Genomic DNA, 23,982 nt, shown 5'->3' with positions numbered 1-23,982 from the left:
TGAGATTTTTAACAGAAAAAGGAGATTTGTTTATTAATAATTCATGAGTTCCCATTGAACATGCACGACAGAAACAGTGCTATTCAATAGAGAATACTGTCATCTGTCACTGTTTTATTTGACATTTACACTTTTTTTTTTTTTTTTGCCTGATACTGCAAAACTTTCTTGGATGGCATGCAAAAATTATATAAATGAAAAAAATCCCACCGTGGGACTCTATCTCTTCTGTGGTGGGTTCACTCACAATACATACGTGTGTGTGCAGGCAACAGCATGGCCCTTTCTGGCAAATTCATTAGCCACCAAACAAACTAATAACAGACCCTTTTGAGAAAACAGAGATAAGCTTCCCAAATGGGCTGGTGGAGGGATCATGTGAATCGAAAGATGGAGGGTGAGATGGGAAGTGAGGTGGAAGAATAGATTTCCGGAAGATAAGCACCCAAATCCGTGGAGCGAGCAAGTGAGTCAGAGTGAGGGGAAAGCGAATCATGGCTGCCGTGAAAAAAACTGACAAAAATACACTGCCATTTCAGACACAGGATAAATATTTATAGATGGCATTGCAGGAACTCCTCTAGTAGGGAATCTCGGCATTTAGTAGATGAAGAAGTTAGGAACTCCTTGTGGTTTTGTGTTACTGTAAGGCTCTTGACAATGTTTCTGCTCTGTAGGTTAGTTATTATTTATAAAAATCACAGAACCAGCTGATACATTCATAAGCTAATTATTGAAGCAGCTGGGTACACATGGTGCAATATGTCCAAGGCTGTGAAGTATCACAGATTTCTTGGGGCCTGCTGTGGTGGGGGTGCACTGTTGAAGGCTCCATCCCTTAATCTGATCAGCCAAGCAAACACTTTGTGGGGAAACTAGATTAATAACCCTCTAAATACCATGAATGTGCTTCATCTTCAAAACTGGGTTCCCTTAAACATGCTATTAGCTCAGCTCCATCAGGGATTTGAGGAAGTTCTCCGGTGCCCTAAGAACAGGGTCTTGTTGGCTACCTCCCTGTGCCAGAAATTAATTTGGTTTGCTTATGTCTGCACACATGATCACACTTGTGTCTAATCCACTCCCTAATAGCTTCAAGGTCAGGACCTTGCTTGTCAGTGGGCAAATTGAGCACTACACTTCTTAAAGACTGATGGCAGACAGCACCCAGTCCATAACGAGGCCTGTAGTTTGTTCTAAGTGATTGTAATGAGTGCAGATTATAACAGCGCATATAAATCAAATGCAGCAATGAATGTTGTGCGAGACATTTCGAGTATGTAAGTGGAGATACCACTCAGCTGTCACCTGTCTCCTTTCAAGCTGTGGCTTCCCACAATGCAGTTCACTCCTCATGCAGAACAGCAGGTGCTGTCCTCCTTAAGGTCTGGATATCTCAGAACTTCATCTTTTAACAGATGCAGATTTTTGTTTTTATTTTCTGTTCAAGGATTGGTCTCCATGCTGTAGCCTCCCCTGGGAGATGTTAAACATACCTGTTTGAAACATTTGAAAGAGTTCAGTTGGAGACTTATTCAGATCTGTGAAAAGACAGAGAAATAGGAGCTTATTTTTTTTCCACAGATGGTTTATATTCCATTTCAAGAATTTTTTGCTTTGTACAAAGAAACCCTTGAGGAAACACTTTGGGACTAGGAGTGTTTTTAAAAAATATAATTTACTTTTTGATAGGGATAAAAAATTGAATCATCTTCAATTTTCATATATGTTACACCTTGAAAATCAACCATTACCTGTCTGTCAACTGGCAAAAAAAAAAAAAAAAAGTCTTTGAAAATACTTAGAAGCACATTTCCAAGCAAATGATTAGATATCTTGTTTTCATTCTTCCTAGCCCTCTAACTCTCCCCAGCTCCCAGTTTATTGCAAGAAAAGATCAGGTCTGCACAAATGTGGCCTCTCACTTGTAAAAACAAGGCAGTGTTGTGTTACAGATTAGTTTATAAATCCCCAGTGGCTTCACAGTTCAGTGCCTACAGCTGCTGCAGATGGGTCTGGGTTTTTGTCTCTTCGCAGTGCTGCAGCCGGCAGTTGAAGGAGAAAATGGAATGATCAGGTTATTAACATGGAGGCCGCGAGGAAGAGGCTGCACAATGAGAACAGCTGGTGTTGCTGTCTTGGCTGATGCAGCGGAGATAATCAAATCTTGCCTTTTTTTGGGTAAAGGCAGAAGACACAGTGGAGAGTTAGACAAACAACAGCTTATGATATTATGAGGGGTTTTTATAATGCGTGTCAGGAACTTTCATTGGTTTCAAGTTATGAGATAGAATTTGTGGCGGTTTCCAGATTTCTTACAAAGTCATGTGTGTTTACTTATGCACCTTTTTAGAAAAATTCTTACTCTTGCGGGAGGCGTGATATGGGACAGTCCTTGTATTTAAAATGAGCGACGTAGATTGGAAATGATGGGTTAGAAAGCTACTGGGTAAAATATTTTGACATGAGTCAGTGAGCGATGTTGACAGCATCCTCTGTATTATTTTCATATAATCCATCATTATTTGCATTACATTTTCTTTCTCGTGCAGTTCATCCGGATGCCAGAGTTGGGAGGCAGACATTTGCAGGTGTGACCCGTCCAACTGCTTACCTTCCTGCAGGTGTGGCTGAGGCAGGAAGGTGATGGTTACAAGGGCCTGGAGCCCAAGGCATTCAGAGGTTGAGCAGATATACACTTTTCTCATTCTAGCAAAGAGTGTTATGGAGAAGTTATTGATCTTTGTGAGACTATTTCCTCCCTAGAGAGGAAATATTTCTATTTCTATTTCTACCTAGGTATTTCCTCTTCAGAATTTGCCATTTTGTAATACATATTTGTTCATTTTCATTTTTTTTTTTTTGGAATGGAGTACTATCCAACTGGGTGGGTAATTTTAAAATTTGTAGCTGACTAATATGAATGACTTTTGCTGAGAATTGGAGAGCTACACGCGTCCTTGAGTTTCTTTTACAATGAGACTGTAAATTAATTGAGAATGTATTCAGTAGGAAGCGGGATAAGGTTATTAACAAGACTGAAGATTCTCAGGTATTGGTGTAACTACATGTGTGGTCATTAGTTGGTTTTCAGAGTTTCCAGGCTGTTTCAGTGTCTCCCCAGTTTGGTGGGAACAATTTTGTTGTAAAAATATGATAAGCCGGTATGGTACTTGGCTGCACTCAAGCCCCCTCTGTGGCTGTGCACTCTACAGGTTCATTCAGTGGCCTTCTCTGTTTCTAGGGCTGGCTGTGTGAACTGCTCCGCTGGAAGGAGAACCCCAGCCCAGAAAACCGCACTCTCTGGGAGAACCTCTGTACCATCCGTCGTTTCTTGAACCTTCCCCAGCATGAGAGGGATGTGATTTATGAAGAGGAATCAAGGCACCATCACAGCGAGCGCATGCAGCACGTGGTTCAGCTTCCCCCGGAGCCAGTGCAGGTGGGCGTCCCCTTCTCCCCTAAACCTGGACAGGGCTCTCGGTGCCAGCAGCTGTTGAAGGTCAAAGGGGCAGACCATGTCACCTCCCCTCGGAAGGTGTATCATTCCATGTCCCCCAGAACAGACAGCCCTGTTCTCCCAGTGGGCATAGTGTGTATGTGTGCATGTGCACACATGTTCTCTCTCTCTCTCTCTCACACACACACACACACACACACACACACACAGATACAAACACACCTGTGACTGAGAAGTCAAATCCAAAGGCAGCTACTCTGACTCAGACAGTAAAGAATCTGCCTGCAATGCCAGAGACCCGAGTTGGATCCCCAGGTTGGGAAGATCCCCTGGAGAATGGCATGGCTCCCTATTCCAGTATTCTTGCCTGGAGAATTCCATGGACAGAGGAGCCTTGTGGGCTACATTCCATGGGGTCACAAAGAGTCGGACATGACTGATCGAATAACACTTCACACTTTCTGGGAGTATTTTATTGATACTTGTAGGATTGTGAAGCCAGAGCACTGGTGGAGAATTAAATCTCCTAATTAGAAATCATAGTTTCCTTCAGTGCACTTTCTAAAGGAAAAAAACTCTGAAGTAGCCAATGAATTGATTCAAAATTCCTCAAGAAACGTTTCATTAGGCTGAGAGAAATATCCACATGAGCTAGGGAATACCACTGAACTCAGCTGAACCTAAGAGAGAAGTTGTGATAGATTCTTAGTATTTTTAGGTGAGTTCCTGCTATCTTTGGTGTCCTGTCTTTTAGAAATCTACCTTCATTGGGTTTGCATGTTTTGTTTGCTTAGATTTTAGTCTCATTGAGATAAATTATATTCTTTTTGAGAGTCACAGAGTTTAGCTACTGAGCCTTGCTGTTATCTAAAATCAGTTACTTTGGGGAAGAAATATCAGTGAGGGTTCCTGTGGTTTCTCCCCTTCGAGTTGTGCCACAAAGTGTTTTGGTAGACTGTGAGATTTGTCCTCCTGCTCAATGCCCTCAATCCCCACTGCCGTGAAAGAGGATCACCTGAATCTCCTTGTGTGTAGCAAGAAGGGGACAATTGAGGCAGGTGTGCGTGCATGTGTGCACATGTGTGTGAAGGAAGGAAGATGAGGGTGAAGGAAGGGTGGGGTGTGGTGTCTTGATCAGATAGCATAAGAGAGGTGGTGAAGGACACGGTTCTGAAATGCTCTGCCTAAGGCTTCCTGTCTCCTTTCCCCTTGCTCCACCCTCACATGCCTGGGGAAGAAGCCCAAAGCCACTGGAGCCATTATGTCCCTTGTCATCCAAATATTGACATCTCAGTCAATGCTCTTGTGCTCTCATTGGTCACTTTCCAAAGTCACAGAATGAGTTGCCCAGATCATTAGACTGGTGAGTTCACAAAGCTACAAGCACCTGCAGAAACCTCTTCTAATATCCACAGTACACTCAGAAAAGGGTGGTCACAAGGGCTACCTGGTTAATAAGTGGCAGAGCAGGTTCTCCTGGCTCTGGACTAGTGTGTGGGTGACTCATTCCCCAGAGATGAGCCCCAAGTCTTACCTTTCAGGACCAGCCTCTCCCTTCCCTCCACTGTCCTTTCCTGCTTGGGGCCTTGTCCAAACACTAGGGCACCTCCCTAGAGATGATTATTCCAGCTTGCTGAGTCACATGAAGCAGTGGTTTGTAGATTTTGAGATTCAGTTGAAATTAAAATTGGGCCCATTATAATTACCAACCTTTTATTTTAGAAAATAAATTTATTCAAAAAATTCAAGGGACACTCCTATTTATTATTCATATATTTATACAATAAATACTCATTAAATAACAACTTAATGAAAAGGATAGCCTCAGGCAAAAGATCTTACAAATGTATACATTTAATCATATGAAAAACTCACTATCACCCTCATTTTTCTCATTTTAATGTGAATTGATCCAAACTTCTGTGCTGAACCTATGACCAGCTTCAGGAAACCATTCACTTGGTGTGGGCTTTTCATTCAGAGTCTATCTTAGTCAATCCAGGCAAGGTAAAAGGCTCCTCTGTCCATGGGGATTCTCCAGGCAAGAACACTGGAGTGGGTTGCCATGCCCTCCTTTAGGGGATCTTCCTGAACAGAAGTGAAAAATGGATTTATTGTAAACATTAGTAGCATTTCTTTTTTATCATAGGATGATGGCAAAGTTGAAAATTTGGAGAAGTTTGGGATAAGAAAAGTAATACCTTTAAATTAAGGTTCTCCATTAAATGAGGATCTCCCTTCATTTGGGTGATGGGTCCTGCATATTCCTGTCTGTACTCTTCCTGTCCAGAAATTCTCATCTCTAGAGGTCCCTGTGTTTAGGTAGCTAGAAGGGACGTTCAGCATCATATTTTGTATTCTAACTGACCAGTCTGAGTGAGGTAAATCTTAGAAGCAGACAGCCAATCTGTTTGTGAGTTTTATTACCTTTTATGCTAGTGTATCAGAACTAGAGTGTGCTAACGATATTTAATGGCTAAAGAGTCAGTCTGTAATTTTCCTTCAGTTTTAAGCACTTTGTGGCTATTAACGTTAACTTCTGATGTCACTAAGATAATTCACTTATTTTATAAAAAGTTATTCCTATCACTCAGCTCTTAACTAAAGAGTTTACAAATAAGGTAATTTTTTCTACATTGACTTTTTCTCAGCCATTGACCTTGATCTCATAACTGTAGAACTCTTCAATATATCATTGGTGTGGGTGTGTGTGTGTGTGTGATTTCTCTCTCAGTGACACTGCTTTCAATGCTGCATTCATGTTTTGTGGCAAAATAGAAAGCATTTGATTAATTTGATTTATTACAATTGTAATAAATTGTAATTTATTACAGTCATGATAGGAAAAATGAAGAGAACTTGAACTAGACAACAGAACTCTTGAAACTGGAGAATAAAGTTAGCACAGCTTCTATGGCTTTGGACAGATTGTATTCAGAAAGATTCCAGACTACTAAAAAGTGTCTGTGATTGTCCAAAAGTTAAGTCATTGGACTCAGGATTGAGATTCACTGGTGCCCTTGTATCAATTAAAATTTTAGAGAAACATAATTGCTTACACATTTTAGGGATTAAAAAATTTGTACATTGGTAGTATTAGGTGATGTTGCATTTTGTCTAATTAGGCAGAAAATGCACTGCTATTAAATTGTTAAGTATGAGTGAAATCAGGGATTATTAAGAGTCTCTGATTATGCAGCATATTAAAATGCACACAGAAATCCACCCTACTTGTGGTTATGGAAGAGTGCCATTTAAATTTCTTTAAGTAGTTAGGGTACACTATTCCCCAGTTTTTCTTAAATTATAAAGATATGAAGTAGTGACCTTTGTACATAATTACCCACCAGAGGAATCTGTCGAATTAGGGCTCCACAGATGTATTGGATAAAAGAAGAAGCTTGGAATAAGCCCCTCCCCTTCAGTGAATTCTGTGAAGTCCCTTAGAGTCAGAGCCTCTTTCCTCCCAGAAGGGAGGAAATTTTTCTTGCCTTTTGTTTGCAAATAGTTTACTAATTGGTAGTCTTATATTGCATGCAGATGTGTTTCTTTAAGCCCATGAAAGATTTTTAAAGATTCAAGCCCCCATTTAGAAATTGAGAAATTTCACTTAGAAATCCAGATTTCACAATCCAGAAATTTAGGAGATCTGACCCAGTGGGCCACATGGCTGGAGCTGGTGGTCTCCATTCTGGGCACACACAGGATAGCAGTCTATCCTACTGCACAGGCCCCACCACTCACACTCTGTCTGCCATGCACACACATCCAATTCACTTTGTTCATTTAGGCTGCTCCTGTCCCATCACCGCGTCCCTGTGAGGCCAGCCTGCCCCAAGAGTCCTAAAGCCACACGTGCCTTGCCCTGCGGTTCTTCCATAGTAGCCCTTGTGCGCCATTTATTTTTCTAATTCTAACACCTCAGAGTCCTTGAAATGCATATTTGATGGAACTTCCCTTTTGGGATGAACCTAGGTTATAGTTGGGCTTGGGGCCATTGAGGGGTATAGTCAGCCCCAGAGACTTGGGGGTCCTGGGAGGTCAAGATTTTTTTTCTTTAGAAATTCAGATCTCTCCAGGTGATATAGATTTGATGTCATATGGAGTTATCTAATTTCTCCAGTTTTCTTGTTGGTATTCTTTTTTGAAACCCCCATTTAAGATCCTGCTATCTAGAAGGTGACCTTCCAGTCTCTGAATACACTTTATAAACTAGATTCACCTACACTTATGGCCCTTCAGTGGAGGCAGTATTGCCCCGGGGAGTAAAAATTGATTCTTGGGGTGCATAAAAATCTTCAGTTTACAATTGTTTATTGCTCTCCAAAGGGACATAGTACATAAAGAGATGTTCTGTATACCTGGTATTAAAATTTCATGACGCGGTGGGGAGATGATTAGGAAAAAATGCCTAAAAAGGGTCCTGTGGGGAATAATAATGAAAAATGTTGTGAAATGCTAACATACATAATGCTTATAGTTCATGTATTGATAGCACAAAGACCAAAATAGATGAAATGAGATGGTATGACAAACGAAAACATTCCATGAAAAAGACACAATAAATTTTTTTTTCACACCAAAAGATTGGAGACAAAATTATTTCTTGTGGTTGTAGTGATATTCCCCCTAGTGGTTATTACAACCCGAGGCCCTATAGGGAATGGATATCCTCACCTTAGAATCAAAAACTAGTTAGGCCAGGGTATTCATTATTACCAACTCTATTTTACAATTGGAAAAACTGGAGCAAAGACGGAGGGCCTTGCCTGCAGCCAGAATCGCCAGCTGAATGAAAACACAGGCGCTTGTGGCATCCAGTCTTCCCTCTGACCACACTTCTCCCTTAATGCAGCAGAGAAGAAAGGACATTGCTCATGTTATGACTAGGTCACTGAGTGGGGCTGATTGGAGAGCATTTGCCAAATTGTTCGTGTCTGTGTAGTTTGTGCTTTATTGTTTTATTATATTTCCACCACAGTGTTTCCAGGGGTTATTTTGTAAGTTCAGGAATTCTGAGTTTGCTGCTATGTGGTTTCCTGACAAGTCCTTGTTTTAAAATTCCATGCCATACGCTGAGTAAGAATGTGAGACCTGGTGGAGGACAGCTGACTCTAGCCTCATACCTCGGCTCGTCTGGGTTGCTGCCCACTCAGGGGATTCTCAGTACTTTCTCAGCTATTGAATCCTTGTGCTAATGTCAACCAGTGCTGACTTTTCCCTCATGGATATGTGGCAGTGTCTGGAGACATTTTTGATTATTATAACTTGGGGATGCTACTGGCATCTGCTGGGTGGAGGCCAGGGATGCTGTCCAGTGTCCCATAATGCAGACAGCAACCTCCCCCTACCCTCTAAACAAAGATGTATCTGTTCTACACTGTTGATAGTGCTAGGGCTAAGAAACCTGTATAGAAACCCCATCAAGGTTGGGGGTGGGGGCAGGTTATCTACTTTCACATGTGAGACACTGAAGCTTTGAGAAGTTTAGTAACTGCTCAAAGTGGGACCTTAAATCTTCATTTGTCTACCTTTGGTATTTGACGTTTTCCTCTGAGCTAGAAAGAACTGCTAAACATGCAGCAGCCAGCCTTTCCCAAATACTTGCTATTGGATGGTATTAGGCAAAGCTGTTTATGTATATCCATCATTCTACTGAACACATCTGGTTTTGTTAGCTTCTTTTTTATATTCAGTGCTCCTTGGTGTGATGTCAAGGAACTGATGTGACTGAAATTTTCACTTTTCATTAAGCTTCTCTGGCATTTTTGAGATAGCTTTGGAATGTGACTCTCATTGCAAAGTTTAGGGATACTTGAAGTCTCTGATTAAGCACTGAGAATTTGATCATGCCTTTTTGCCTCAGCTGTAGGTTTTATTTGTTTTTTATTTTTTCAATCTTTTGGCTGCACCATGCTAACACATGCCCCCTGCAATGAAAACGGAGTCTTAACCACTGGCCTGCCAAGGAAGTCCAAGCTGTAGGTATATTTTGATTTGTGAATTTGCTTTCAGAAGGACAGTGTATAAGAAAATAAATAAGCTAATTAATTAATTAAGGATGTTTGCAAATTCTTTAACCAGGTTACTAGAATCTCTCCTGTCTTGGATTCGTTCCAAGCTCCTCTTCAAACCCTGCTGTGTGAATATGGCTCTAGAGGTTTGAAACTCTACCTGAGTCATGAGGAAATGTGCAGAGAGATGCTTGCCGTTTTAGAGGAAATATTACAGCAGTTGGGTATAAGGAAGTCCTCAGTGGGGTAAACTTTGAGAGTCCCTGATCATCAGTCGAGAGCCACACTAGCCTTTTCCATATTCACCCAATGTTATCCTGCAGGCATTTGTTTAACTTGGAGAGGTTCTTCATCTCTTTGTTTCTAGTTAGCCTTTCAGCACATCCAAACTTTTAAATTTGTCACTGGGAATATAGAAAGATTTGGAGGTTATTTAGAATGAACTCTTTATTCTAAAACATAGACATTTCTGTCCCCGGTTCAGCTTCTTCGAAAGTATAGTGAACAGGTTTCTCATGTGGTGATGTCGAACAGTTGACATTAGCTGTGGCTTTGCTTTCTTTAGAGATTTCAGCAAGTTGTTTGTCTACTTTTTACATTTAAAAGTTTCTTAAAGTCTTTTTTTAACATGACATAGAAATTCCAGCTTAAATATTGGATATATATGAAAAGAAATTGAGGGAGATAGAACTTGATGAAAATCCACCTGTAGCACTGTGAATATTTGTAGGTTTCTCTGAACCTGGGACTTGGAATTTGTGTAGTTCATGGATGCACCCTCTCCTTTGCTATCCTGGGTATAACATATCTTCTTCCATTGTCAGCTTCTTCCTGCTATCATCGTTTTCTTTCTTCTATCATCTTATTTACCTTTTACTCGATATTTTCTCTACCACATGACTTCTGCTTACTACTCATAGCATCTCTGAACTGTAATTCCAAGCTTCCCAAAGCCTTGGCCTGCCCACCACCTCTGCTCTACTTCACAACTTTTCTGTATGCTTTTATCAAATCCAGCTTCTGTTATCCACTCCTTATTTACAACTTTAGATTCTTATAAGAGAGAAATTGACTGGTCCACCTTATCCCCATGAAGGCAAACTTTCCTGACAGTTAATTCCCAAGCAGTAATGTGAATGCTCAATTTGGAGGTCACTGCATTTTAGAGGAAGAGCTTTTTTGGGCATGTGGTTAGAATAAGCTCCAGGAGCGTGGGGAATGGAAAGCTAGCTGGCTGCGCACCATCTGCAGGTAACCTGTGAATGGTCTGTCCTTGGGCTGGAAAGTTAAGGCCGTTTAGTAGTCCTGCATCTATCATGGTAGATAGTAGCAGACATGATTAACAAGTCTAATATAAAATTCTCATGTCAAAAGAGATTTATGTGACTTGTTCAGTATAAAGTGCTGTGGACATGTAAGCAGTAGGAATCCAATACTTAAGAGTGATTTCAAGTTTGTGTGTATCCAAAGTGTAATGCCTTTATAGTTCATTACAATTTTTCTAACACTTAAACTGAATGGCCATGCTTTCAGGCACTGTGTTATAGATCCAGATAGGAATTAAAATTTTATAGTAATCTGTTCTGGGTCTATCTATTTACTGCTTTAAAGTAGGGTCACTGATTTGTTAGGTTTATTGTTTTAATAGTTGGAATTAGCTTTCTATTTCTCATTCTTAATGGGGTTGTTCCAGTGTTTTTGCTGAGCAGAACTCGCCCTATGAGTGACTAAAACTTCACAACACACCACCTCCCAAATTAAACATCTAGGGTTAGCTACTGGTTGGAAGTGAAATGTCAGGCAGCTGGGTTCCACTTCTCCCAGACTTTTCCTGTCCTGGGGAGCACAAAGAACCCTGTTTTCCTGAGTAACTTGCTCTTCCATAATTGTTATGTTCCTTAAATAATAGTCTAATTGCATTTTCAAGAGGCAGTACAATCTCTTCAGGTCCTGCTGTGGGTTACTGGTAGACCCCTTGTTTTTCAGCTGCTAAAACTGAGTAGAAGGCACTTTGCCCAATGCTACTCTGTGGATGAAGGGAAGAAGCAGGATTAGCTCTGTTACTTACATCAGGACCAGTACTTCTCACTGATGGAAGCTTCTGCACTGCTCAGTGCTCGGAAACCACTAACATCACTAATATAAATTACATTTCTTTATGCCTGTTTTTAAAGGTTTAGGGGCAGCAGGGTACTCCTCATGTACATTGTCATATTCTTTTCCTTCTGCTGAAATTAAATAAAGATAGGAACATTATAAAACCTTTAGCACCTTGGCCTTTTCTTGATGTTCTGATAGGAAAATGATACTAAACATAATATTTTTGAACATAAAGCTTAGTTGTCTTTAAAAAAATGGATCAATTTATTGCTATGGAATTGTTAGTGTATCTTCTTGCCATTGTTCTATTGGCCAACTCAGTGTGGCTATTTTCTTCCTCCTTCTCTACTTTCTTCTTTCCTTCCTTCTTTCCTTCTTTCCACTCTTCTTTTTTTCAGTAATCTGAAACACTTTTTTTTTAAGCTGAAAGAATTTAGGGCATTAGCTAATAAATTTTGTGTCGGGGAAAACTGATTAAATATGAGCAACGTGGAGCAAGTTGAGGGAAGCAAAAAAGACCTAAGTTGATGCCTTCCACATGCATCGTGCCTTCTCTCTCATCCATAAAAAACAGCAATAAACTTAAATGAAGACACTTGTGGACATTGAGGTGTCATTGTTTTAATGAAGTTCCTTATCATATTTCATCTGTGAGAAGGGAATACCTTTCTTTATACTTTTATAGGCATCTAGCAAAGTCTGGCTTTTGGTAAAGATGATTAAAATTGACTGATAAAACTGGGACTTCCCTGTGGTCCAGGGGTTAAAGCTATATGCTTCCACTGCAGGGGTGCTACTTATTTATTCAACAAATATTGGTTGGGCTTCCTCAGTGTGCCAGGTATTGGTCTAGGCACTGTGTATATAATAGTAAATAAAACAGAATTTCATACATATATAGAGCAGCTTTCCATTTTACTCACATAGATTGCATTTTTAAACAGACTTCATTTTCCCTTTGCCTTGCCTTAATCTAGAATTCAGACTACGGTTTAGTAGAATCCATAAGCCTTACTATTCAGTCTTCTTGGGTGGCACTAGTAAAGAACCCGCCTCGCAGTGTAGGAGATGTGAATTTGATCCCTGGGTCAGGAAGATCCCTTGGAGGAAGGCATGGCAACCCACTCTAGTATTCTTGCCTGGAAAATCCCATGGACAGAGGAGCCTGGAGGGCTACAGTCTATAGGGTCACCAGGGGTCAGACACAACTGAAGCAACTTAGCATGCACACACACAAGCCTTTCTATTCACTGTTTCAGGAATAAGAGGATCTTGTAAAGAAAGAAACCACCTTCTATTTCTATTTTCAATGAACCTTTGACCAAATGGGAAAAAAGATGATAGAGTAAAGAAAAGGGTCTGGAAGTGACCTTGACTCCAGTCACCAGGCTGATCATGTGACTTTGGACAGGAGTTTTATCCTTTAGAGTTTCCTTTTACTATTTTGTAAACTGTTAGATTATGGATTAGGTGATCTCCATCTGAAACACTGATTCTGTAAATTGGTTCATCTATTTCTGATCCTCACTTGAGGATTTTAATGCAAATGAAAAAAAACAAAAAATAAAACATATTACCCCTGGAAGGTTTAAGTGCATTTTGGAAAAACAAATTAGCAACAAAATAACAAATTATGAACATCTTATATGGGCTCAGAGAGATATAGTTGATTTTCTTATGATTGATAGTTATGACAATTACAAGAGAAAGCCAGCCACTGAGTTTTAAACTATCATAGCCAAACCTACCTACTGTGGCTTCTCAGATGTTTCTGGTTAGTGTGGAAATCTAATGTAGCTGAAAACTACTGCTGATTTTTATTAAGTTGAAGTCTGGAACTTCCCCTTGTAATGATAGACAAACTTACTTTCAATGAAAGGAAAACTGCCAAAGTTCTGAAATTCATTTATTTTATTATTACTCGGTTTAACCCTAGAAATGGGAGATCAAGAAAACTAGATAGATTTGACAGTTCTGAGGTCACAAGTTCAATTTCCTCACAAGTTATTTCTAGATCGAATTCACTGCAAATCATATAACCCTTCACCTCTTGACATGGAATCTTTTAGGGAATTGTGTATCACATCAAGGTCATCCTGATCACTCTGGGGCTGGGAAAATGACAGGTAAGTTGGATCAGGTGAAGGAATTCCAGTGACCAAGTCTGGAAAGCCTAGGAGGTATGAGTATCACTTTCTATAACAGATCAGGGTATACTGGAGTAAGCTTACACAGTGAGCAGGAATTGATGTTTTTAGGACTTTTGGAAGCTGGTTTTTACATTGTTAGTAGAATGGAACTGGCCTTGGTCAAATTATTCACACTACAAGAACTGGCAAATGATTCATTTGGGACTTTTTTTCTCTAGAGAGCCAGTTGTTAAATATTTACCAGCATAACACTGAATAGGCTCCAGTTAGATTTTTTTTTAAAGCCTTGTGGATATCCATGTACTATTTTTCATAAGTAAGATATGCTAAAACCCATTGTATGAAAGAAAGGTTAGGTGTTTCCAGAACTGAATGGCTGATTGGTATTACAGCTCACTTGTTCACTCAGGTGTCAAAGTAAGTGTTAGTACCTCAGCTGTGTTCGATTCTGTGATCCCATGGATTGTAGCCTCTGTCCATGGAATTCTCCAGGCAAGGATACTGGAGTGGGTAGCCGTTCCCTTCTCCATGGCATCTTCTCGACCCAGGGATCACACCTAGGTCTCCCGCACTGCAGATTCTTTACTGTCTGAATCATCAAAAATAGTTATATACTTAAGCAGTAGTTGTTTCTACTCTTTCCCCTTCATGCTTTCCTTTAGTTTAAATCCGTTTCTTCATGTTCATGGCATTTGTCTTTGTATTGCCTTCTGTATGTGGTATAAAAGGCTAACTTGAGTATCTGGTTAGATTCATTTTGCAGAATCAGAACCATGTACATAATGAGTTCATAGTCTGGGATTCCCTGGTGCCAAACACCCAACAGATTTGGGTGAAAACAGGGGAAGTTATTTTAACAGAGTACTTTCTTAGATTTGATGAAGTGAACCCTCACAGTGCACTTCAAAATGAGGAGTCAATTATTTTTTTAAAGTACTCTAAACTTAGGGAGCTAAAAATCTATGATATGAATGCTTAAATATATGTGGATATGGAAAGGCCTTCCTATTTCTATTACGATCTGAATGAACAGAATGTGCCAAAGTGAGCATATACTGTTTAAGTACAATATATACATGCAAATGGTTTCTTAAATATAGTTTTTCTCATTTCAGCTCTTTTGACAATTCATGTCAACAGTGTACTCATAAGTGTGGTGCTAGAAGAGCAAACAGGGAATTGTGGTCGACAAATGTCAAGCATTTCCATGTAGGTGTAATTTTAGGAGTACTTTTGAGAGAAATCCTTATTTGAGTTTGTGCTTCATGTGAAATGAAAGCCTCCCAAAGAGATAGAGCTAAAGTAGTCAAACAGTGTGTGTAGTACTTTAATACAGTTGTTTCCTTAGTAATGAAAGGAGAGAACCAAATTGACGGATTCTTTTGCTTGTAAAACATAATCTGGATCAAATGCATCAGTATGTTCTATCAGTTGACGATTCTTTGATATATCTGTATTTTAGAACTACTGATGTACCAAGGGAGAAGTTTTCTTGTCACTTTACTTGCAAGATATCAACCAGTTTATTTGCAGCTCCTAGAAACAGATATACTAGGGATGGCACTCTGTACTCCAGTAGTCTCTTGTATTTGCATATTTGAAGCAGCATTGTCCAGTACACTCTATGAACATGTAACGTCCTCTGTGTTGCCATTACTCACATGTAGAACGTGTCTGTAATCAGTTTTTATTTTATGTCACATTCATCTGCATTTGCAGCATTTCAAAGACTAGTCTGCAACATCTTGGCACAGATGGGGAAAGCAGAGTTGCTTATAAGTTCCAGAACTACAAAGACACAGATCAAACATACGATATTAATAAATAGCTTGGATGGGGGGTGGGGAGAGGGGAAGGATTAAAAATTAGGTTATTTATTTAGAAAGTTGAAAGTCTCCATTTGTGATCATTACTCTGTTCTTGAAAGGAAATAGGTGCTGGATTTTATGTTTTGTTTTTTGCTCCAGTCCTCACGTTTCCCTCCTTCCCCTTCCTCCTGTTTTAAATTAAAATCTAAAGACAGCCCGAAAGAGTATATATAACTGCAAAAAGGATGTGGTAAATCATGGCAGAGGTTTGTGATCTCACAGACGTGGTGGTGTCAGGGATGAAGACCAAAGGCGAATCCTTAGCTTCCACTGGATTTACTTGAAATCCCTCACCCTTGTAGCCTATCATGGATAATAGCATATCATGGATAATTACATTTTTACAAACGGTAGAGAAAATCATTTTGACACACACATAGTATTTTCCAGCCAGACCGGCTTTTCAATCTTTTACAGCTTTCATGCATTAAGGCTCACATATTCTTTGTTTATTTTTAAAATATTATCATTAATAATAGGTTTGTTCTGTGGTCAACCTCTGAGTAGAAGACACTGAGGAAGACCCATTTTTCTCTGTTTTCCTCAAGTCAAACATTTGATAACTTTTCCTTTTGAGAAGTTTGTGCTACTCATGTTTTTCATTTAAAAAGTTATGGCAACCAAATTTTCATGGAGATTTTTAGGAGCTTTGGTCATTTTTTCAGCTTATTGCTATGTGAAAGAGAGTGAATTATGTTTAGTGGCAAAGCACTGGGTAGGGAGGGAAACAGAGGAAGAAATCATAGAAGAAATATTGTCATTGATTTGTTTGCAGTACTATGCAATGATGTGAATTCTGGCTCAGTGAACTTAGGGAAGGAAGGTTGTCCCCATAGCCACTCAGCTGCATCAAAATTCCAGGGCCCAGGAAAAACTGGGGGACAGTATTCACTTTTCTTAACCCTTTCTGATCAGATGCAGTATTTCATTTTGAAAATGAAATTAATTCCCCTGAGGCCTTTGAAAACTTTAATAATGCACAATAAATAAAATCATATCTAATAACTCAACAGTTTCATTTGGCACCATCATCATCTTTTAGATGTACTGCAATGGCAGAAACATAAATACTTGCAGGCTTCGAAAGCCCAGCTTCTATTTGCTAAATAAACTTGGCTGCTTTAAATTCCTCTGTGTACAGTCATTAATACAATCCACTCTGACAGCATTTAATTAAAGTGCTTTTCTCTATTAAATTCATTAAAAATTCTGCCCCCCTGCCCCCCGCAATGTGTATAACTGCTTTCCAGATGCTGAGTGGCAGGGACCTATGAGGTTCACTTTAAATAACTTCTGATTTCTCTTTGTAAAGTGTTTATTACATTCAATTTAGAAACGGTTAAATATGACTTAGAAGAAAAGTCAGATTCTAAGACATATTCCCCATTCCTTCAGCAGTTTGTTTAAAAAAATAATTTAACTCATCTGAATAAACATTTATTATCTATTTTTCTTATAATGTATCAATCCTCCTAGGCACTTAAACTGGGAGGTAATAAAGATATGATTTCCATATCAGATTGGTGAATTTGCATTAGTTCTCAGCATATCCTAGGCTTGAATACCTTTGCCTGCAGATTCAGGAAAAGTGAACAGAACAGTCCAGTATTAATAGATTATTGACAGTTTAATGTCTTGGCACCTACTTAGTCCATGAAGTATAATAACCAAGAAGCTGTCTGATATGAAAGCAGTCAATAAGATTTTCAGTGAAAACCTTTCAGTTAATTGCTGGTTGACCTTAGAGATTTCCTTTAGATAATATTGTCTTGAGTTTAGACCAAAAGGACCGTATTGATTGATAGAGTTTATTCAGAGATGATTATTTAATATCCATTGCTCCAGTATATGTGGTAAAATTTGCCTTTTCTATGTCTACCAAATGAATTGTCTTTTTGGCAGTGCTTTTCACAAATACTCCCTTTACCAGCTCTACTTTGAAAATATCTCATTAAATCTGTTCTCTTCTCAGAAATAGAAAGTTGGGAATCTTGAGGGAACACATGATCAAGTGTTTTAATATGATAATAGAGTTTTGATAGAATTCTTTGCTCAGTCTGGAATTATAATTCCAACAGAGAATCTGACAAAGCTAAAAAGTATGCTCTCAGTAAGAGTAATTATATAATACCTTAAAAGCACTGCACCTTAAAACAAAAATGTTTTTTATTGCCAAAATGCTTTTTTGGTTTCCATAAGTATAAATGAGATGGCTTATATTTAGTTTCTAGATTTTTTTTTTCATGGATTTTTTTTTTATTCTCCATGATTTATTTAGTTTTAGTCACGTGGAAGCAAAACACATATTAATAACAAATGAGTTTTAATAAAATCTAAGTAAGCCACAAAGGTGGCCACGGAGCAGCCAAGGCTGTTTCTGGCCCTAACTTGAAACCATTGACTTCACTCACTTTGGACTGTGTGGTGTTGGAGCTGCAGTGATTGGCTCAAAGTGTGGGCAAAAATACTTGAATTAATTTTGTTACTTATCTTTCCTTGTTGGTTCTTAAAAACAAATTAACATCATCCTTTCTACTCTAAGGATGATCATTTTGGCATTTAATATTTGTTTTGGAAAAGACCTACAGTGCTCTCCATAGCAGCATTGTGTGGATAAGCAGCATTGTGATACATAGGATCCCTTTTTAACCAAACATCTAGTTTTTATAATTTAATTTTCTTAAAAGTTTCTTTCTTTGTGTTATATGGATTCTCTCATTGTTGTTTGTTGTTTTACCTCCAGCAGCTTTTCTTGTCGTAGAAACTGTCCATTGTAGGCCTTCTGAATGCTATTGATAGTAGAAATATTTCTGGAGACTGGGGAGGGGGCAGAAGGAAGCAAGCTGATGAATATTTCAGTTTTTATCCCTGACAACTGTGAGACTCTAAACGTACTTCTCCAAATGTCAATAATTTTCAATCAGATAATTTCAGAGTGGGGGGTGGAATTAGAGAACTGCTTGAGCCACTGAATAGTGTTATTGCTCTATGCAAGTATGTGTGTGTCCGTGAATCTAATGAATCATCATGAACTAGTATAACTTAGTCCTTCTCAGTACTAGGTGTATTTTTTTTAATGAGTGCCTATGTGAACTGGCCACTTTCTCCCCTCTTACAGCTAGTAGACATGTTCTAATTTCTCAGAAGACTTTTTGGTCTATGTTATATGACTGTTGGAGTAGGAAATGGCAACCCACTCCAGCATTTGTGCCTGGAGAGTCTCATGGATGGAGGAGCCTGGCGGGCTGTGGACCGTGTGGTTGCAAGGAGTCAGACATGACTGAGCGACTAACACGCAGTGCAACACAATAGGACTATTGGGCTTCCCAGATCGTGCGAGTGGTAAAAAATCCACTTGCCAATGCAGGAGATGCAAGATATGCAGGTTCAATCCCTGGGTCTGGAAGATCCCCTGGAGAAGAAAGTGGCAACCTGCTCCAGTATTCTTGCCTAGAGAATCCCAAGGATAGAGGAGCATGATGGGCTACAGTCCACGGGGCTGCAAAGAGTTGAACATGACTGAGCTCGCACATACCTTGGATATGGCTATTACCAATACAGATGTATTCTGGAAATTTTAGGATAAATTTTAAGAATTTTAAGCTTCAACTATTCATGTAAAACACAGTGCCTGACCCTGTGCTAAGTGCAGAGTGTGTGAATGTAACAGAATCTAAGGAACTCTCAGATTTGTGGAGAGATGGGTGTGTGGACAGATGACGATAATACAGCATGTAAGTAAGTTCAGAGAAAGAAAAGAACAATGCCTAAATCCTGGTGGGCTGGGGGACCCAGAAGGTTTCCCGGAAGTAGTGCTGCTCTGGGTCCCTTCCAGAATTCCTCACTAGAGGCACTTTCCAGACAGAGGGGACAGGGGAGGCAAAGGCATTGAGATTAGAGTTCAAGTATGAGGACTGGAGCTTTTAGAGTCATTGGAGCACAGCCTGAAAGGCTGCGTCGAGGAGCACAGACAGGGCTGGGGCACACGCTGCAGACAGGGCACCCAGCTGTCTGGAATTCGTGAGAGGCCTTGAAGACCTTGGCAAGACATTGTGTTGGCTGTGGCAGGGAGGCCTGTTGGGAAGTAAACTAACTCAGGCAAGAGATTATACATATAAAGGTCTATATAACAGCAGTGAGAGTAGGATGGAGAGGGGGAAATTAACCCAGCAACTATTTAAAAGGGATAATCAGCAGCAGGTGGGATTGGCTAGATGTGGAGGTTCAGGTCGGGGGAAGGAGTCAATGAGAACTCTCAGATCATAGCTGGGGCAATTTGAGGGTCTTGGAACAGCAGTCGAGAGCGTTAATGATTGATTCCCTGATAATGTCAGTTGTAAGTGTGTTTGTTTTGCACTGAGTTTTCAGCTATTAAATTAAATCCACCCCTAAGCAGCTTCACATTTGGAAGTATAATGACTTTACAGTTCTAGTTTCTGAGGACGACCTACACAGGATAAGCAAATATGCTTAGAAAAGCCAATGCAACATGGCACAGAGACAAAATCGGACTTGCTTTGTGAAGCTGGGTAGATAAGGATGCTGCATGACTGGTCTCATGGGAATATAATGGTTCATCTGCAACTTGGAAACTGACATCTTTCTTGTGGGAAAAGGAATTGCCGATCCAGTTACTTTGCCCCAGGGAGTCAGGAACTGGGATTTCTTTTCCCAGTGACCATCCTTGGTACCCTGGGAGACAAAGATTTATTTTCTTGAGTAAACCACAGTCAGAATAAGACTGCCTCACCCTGTCTGCTTTCCATGTCTCACCTGGTGTACTTACCACGAATTTTAGAAGCAGAAGTTTCTCCATACCTGGTTACTAAGATCATCAATGTGGAAAATGTAAAACCACTATCCTCATAATGAATTAAATGTGGTTTCAAATTTAAATGAATACTCTAGAATTAACCTTCTGGATGTTTTACTTCACATGATTTAATTTTTCCGTGTTTTTTTTTTTTTTCTTGAAAGAAAATAATATCAAGGAAGCCAGTCTCTGATGAAATTAAGTGAAGTTGAAAACTAAAGGCTATATTTGATAAGCTCTCCTTTGACACCTTTTCTTTGCTAAGCCACAAGGAATCTTTGCTGACACTCTCTAGATCGGTGGCTTTTACCTCACTGAGGAGAAAACGCTTCTTTGATCATTTGACTTTGTTTACCCCGTTTGGACGTTACGATATGATAAACCATACTATGTCCGTGGTGTGGTAATTCTAGATACTTTGCCTTTTACCAGAGTGGTTGATTATAATGCACTACTTAAGATTTGCTTTCTATAAAAGGAATATTTGTCCTTTTATGTGTTTGATTCACACAGTGCCATTTTCTCAAGTCCTGTTATTAAGTGGTTACATCCAGAAAGCAAAAATATGCTGAGGTAGTGTTTTATTGGTGAACATCTAATATTTTCACTAACCATAACTGTCAGATTGTTCTGACTTCTGAGTGCCCCACATGTAAAAATCATACAGAAAATGCGGCCTATCATAGGATTCTAAACAGCCCCATGTGAGACCTCAAATACCTGGATTACCTTCTTTTTTATTTTTGCCCTGAAGTAAAGAATCTAATCTAAACACCCCTTTTCCTTAAATAATTTAAGCTCTCTTCTTTGAGAAGCTGGAATGCAACGTAACTGCTGTGTCACTCACGCTATTACAATTACGGGGAATTTTCATCGTAAGCTGAGTCTTGGCTGAGTTCTGTCAGGATAAAAATCTTCTTCTGCTGCAGATTTTGACAGAATTGGGTATATTGTTTTTTTTAAATGATAACCAAAGATAGAAAAAGTAAAAATTTGTTCGTTACCTACTAAAAATTAACATTTGGGAGAGGAACTTCTCCGTGATATAATTGTTCCTTGTTTGTCTTCACTTTTAATCATAAACTGGAAACACCGAATAGTTCCCTCTGTCACTTCTGGTGTTATTTTTATATTTTAATTAGAAGATGTTTATTCATGCTAAAATGAATTTTTGTTCAAAACTTTTAAACAAAATAATTTTTGTATTTTCCAGCTAACAGCAGCAAGACCATGTTTGTTATGTGCTAGACAGGGATTTGTAATATGTAGATCAGAGTTCAATTTTGTGTATACATTTTCTCATCTGATGAATAAATACAACAGAATCCATTGTTATTGTGAGAATAGTTTGTTATCGTTTTTAAGAAACAAGCCCAAAGCATAGTGAACCACTTCAATATATACTAACTGTAGGATTTGAATAATTAAATTTATCATATGATCCCCAAGTCACATCATACAATCTGTGTAAATCAGGAAGGATGATACTTTAGTTCAAGAAGCCTATATAATTTACTGAGATCCTTTAACTTAAAGTGTACACATCCTTTTCCTCCATGTCATCTTTGTTTCTAAGTCATTCTTTACCAATAGGTGTTTTCCAGTTATTTTTGTCACCAGATTTCTAAATAGTAAGATATTTGAAAGTGGTTTGAATTTTGACCCTAATACTTTTCCTCAGGAATCATTATTTTAGGTCTTCATTGACAGAGCTCTTGGCTGGCTACATGATGTCTACTCTTGTAAAATATATCTATTTTCTACCTTCTTTAACTTAACATGTTTTCACTTAAAAGTAATTGAAACTCTGCTCTGATTAAGCTTGTTAGATGAAATTTCTTCACCTGAAACAGTTTCTGTACAAGCATAACTCAGAGGTATTGCCAGTTCAGTTCCAGACCACCATGATAAAGCAAATGTCACAACAAAGTGAGTCCCACAAATTTGTTTGGTTCCCCAGTGCATATGAAAATGATGTTCACACCATACTGTAGTCTATTAAGCATGCACTGGATTTTGTCTAAAAAAATGTACATACCTTAATTTAAAAATATAGCTAAAAAATTCCTACCCATCATCTGAAAATGTGGGGTTGCCACAAACTTTCAGTCTGTTTTTTAAAAAAAATGTAATATCTGAGAAATGCAATAAAGCTGAGCTCCATAATGCATTCTATTCTTATAAGCTTGAATCTGTTTTAAAAACTCAAAGTCCAGCGCTCACTGGGTCAGGCATCACTGGCTTTTCAAAAGGTTGTTTTCATTTGATTTGCATTTTACTTCACTTGAGAATTATTTAGCTAACTGGATTAACTGTTTAATAATTCTAATGGATCATTCTTATCCTGAACCTTTCTCTCTCGCCCTTTTGCCATTGATGATGTGTCATGAATTTCTAGTTTGGTTCTTTTAATGACATTATGAATTCCAGGTACTCAATTCATCCTAGCATTTTACACTCTTCATTATCTTTAACTTAACTTAAGAGCTCTTCTTTCATCCATGCTGGTGCAAAAGTCACTCAGCTATACCAATGAACACACCATGCAGGCATTTAGAAATCAGAATACCATAGGTCACTGTCAGCTCTGGTCATGTCATGTTACTCTTTACTCATTTTCACTCAAAAGGCTTCCCTGGTGGCTCAGCTGGTCAAGAATCCATCTGCAATGCAGGAGACCTGGGTTCAATCCCTGGGTTGGAAAGATCCCCTGGAGAAGGGAAAGGCTACCCAATCAGTATTCTGGCCTGGAGAATTTCATGGACTGTATAAGTCCATGGGGTCACAAACAGTTGGACACAACTGGGCGATTTTCACTTTCAAAGACTCTTTAACATTACCTGTAACGTGAATCTGATCTTCAAAAGATAGGCCTTCCCTGTTAATTTTTAGGCAGAGTTTTGTGTTTTGAGATGACATTGTGAACAGTGGTAGAAGTATAGGGAACAGGGGGAAATGAACACTCATGGGTGTCAGGCAAATGGGGCTTGGGTGGATGAGCTGAGGGATGATTTCTCCTAGGAAGAAAGACACAGGGTTGTAGCCTGGACCATCCTGAAGAATCTACTCTTCCTGAATTATCCCATGAACAGTTTGTGGAATGATTTTGGTCATTTTAGGTCCTAAATTATCAAATAAACCTATGTATCATGTGACACTGATGAAGGAAAAGTTTTCATTGCTTATAGGTTCAGTATATGCCTATGTTTTATCTCTTTTGCATTCTAATAGGAGAGAGATTTGCTTTTTATGTGTCATGGAGTCTATTTGATGGGAATACAGCTCCTCATCTTGACCCTGCTTAATTTGCTATCAGCTCATCTCCTTGTATTAGAAAAGCAGCTCGCCCAGCTACCTCTAGAGTCTGCAGACTGTGGCCACTCAGTATAGTCAGATTAAGAACTACAACACATTTTTTTTTAACCCAAACCATACCAAAGTTGTTGGTATAGTTGTTCTCAATTTGTTACTAAAGAGGAAATGATATAAGCCAAAGGCTGTTTTAAGAACTATGCTTCCTCTAAACCCCCAAGTTTGTTTTAACAGATTATTGTGTCATAGTGTTTTTATGCTTTTA

The 23,982-nt window shown here is 39.0% G+C and overlaps 1 protein-coding gene across 3 annotated transcripts in view; it reads left to right on the top strand.

Moving 5' to 3' along the window:
- Window positions 1-23,982, top strand: part of SATB2 (SATB homeobox 2) — a 203,190-nt gene that overhangs the window by 165,994 nt on the left and 13,214 nt on the right. For all 3 annotated transcript variants that reach the window (XM_061380931.1, XM_061380924.1, XM_061380939.1), the window contains one exon: window positions 3,245-3,442. In XM_061380931.1, coding sequence (XP_061236915.1) covers window positions 3,245-3,442 — 198 coding nt within the window. The remainder of the gene's footprint in view (window positions 1-3,244; window positions 3,443-23,982) is intronic.

This window comes from Bos javanicus, chromosome 2 (genome assembly GCF_032452875.1).
Source record: "Bos javanicus breed banteng chromosome 2, ARS-OSU_banteng_1.0, whole genome shotgun sequence".
NCBI lineage: Eukaryota > Metazoa > Chordata > Mammalia > Artiodactyla > Bovidae > Bos > Bos javanicus.
Note: the sequence above shows the minus strand (reverse complement) of the source record. Positions and strands in the feature narration are given on the sequence as shown.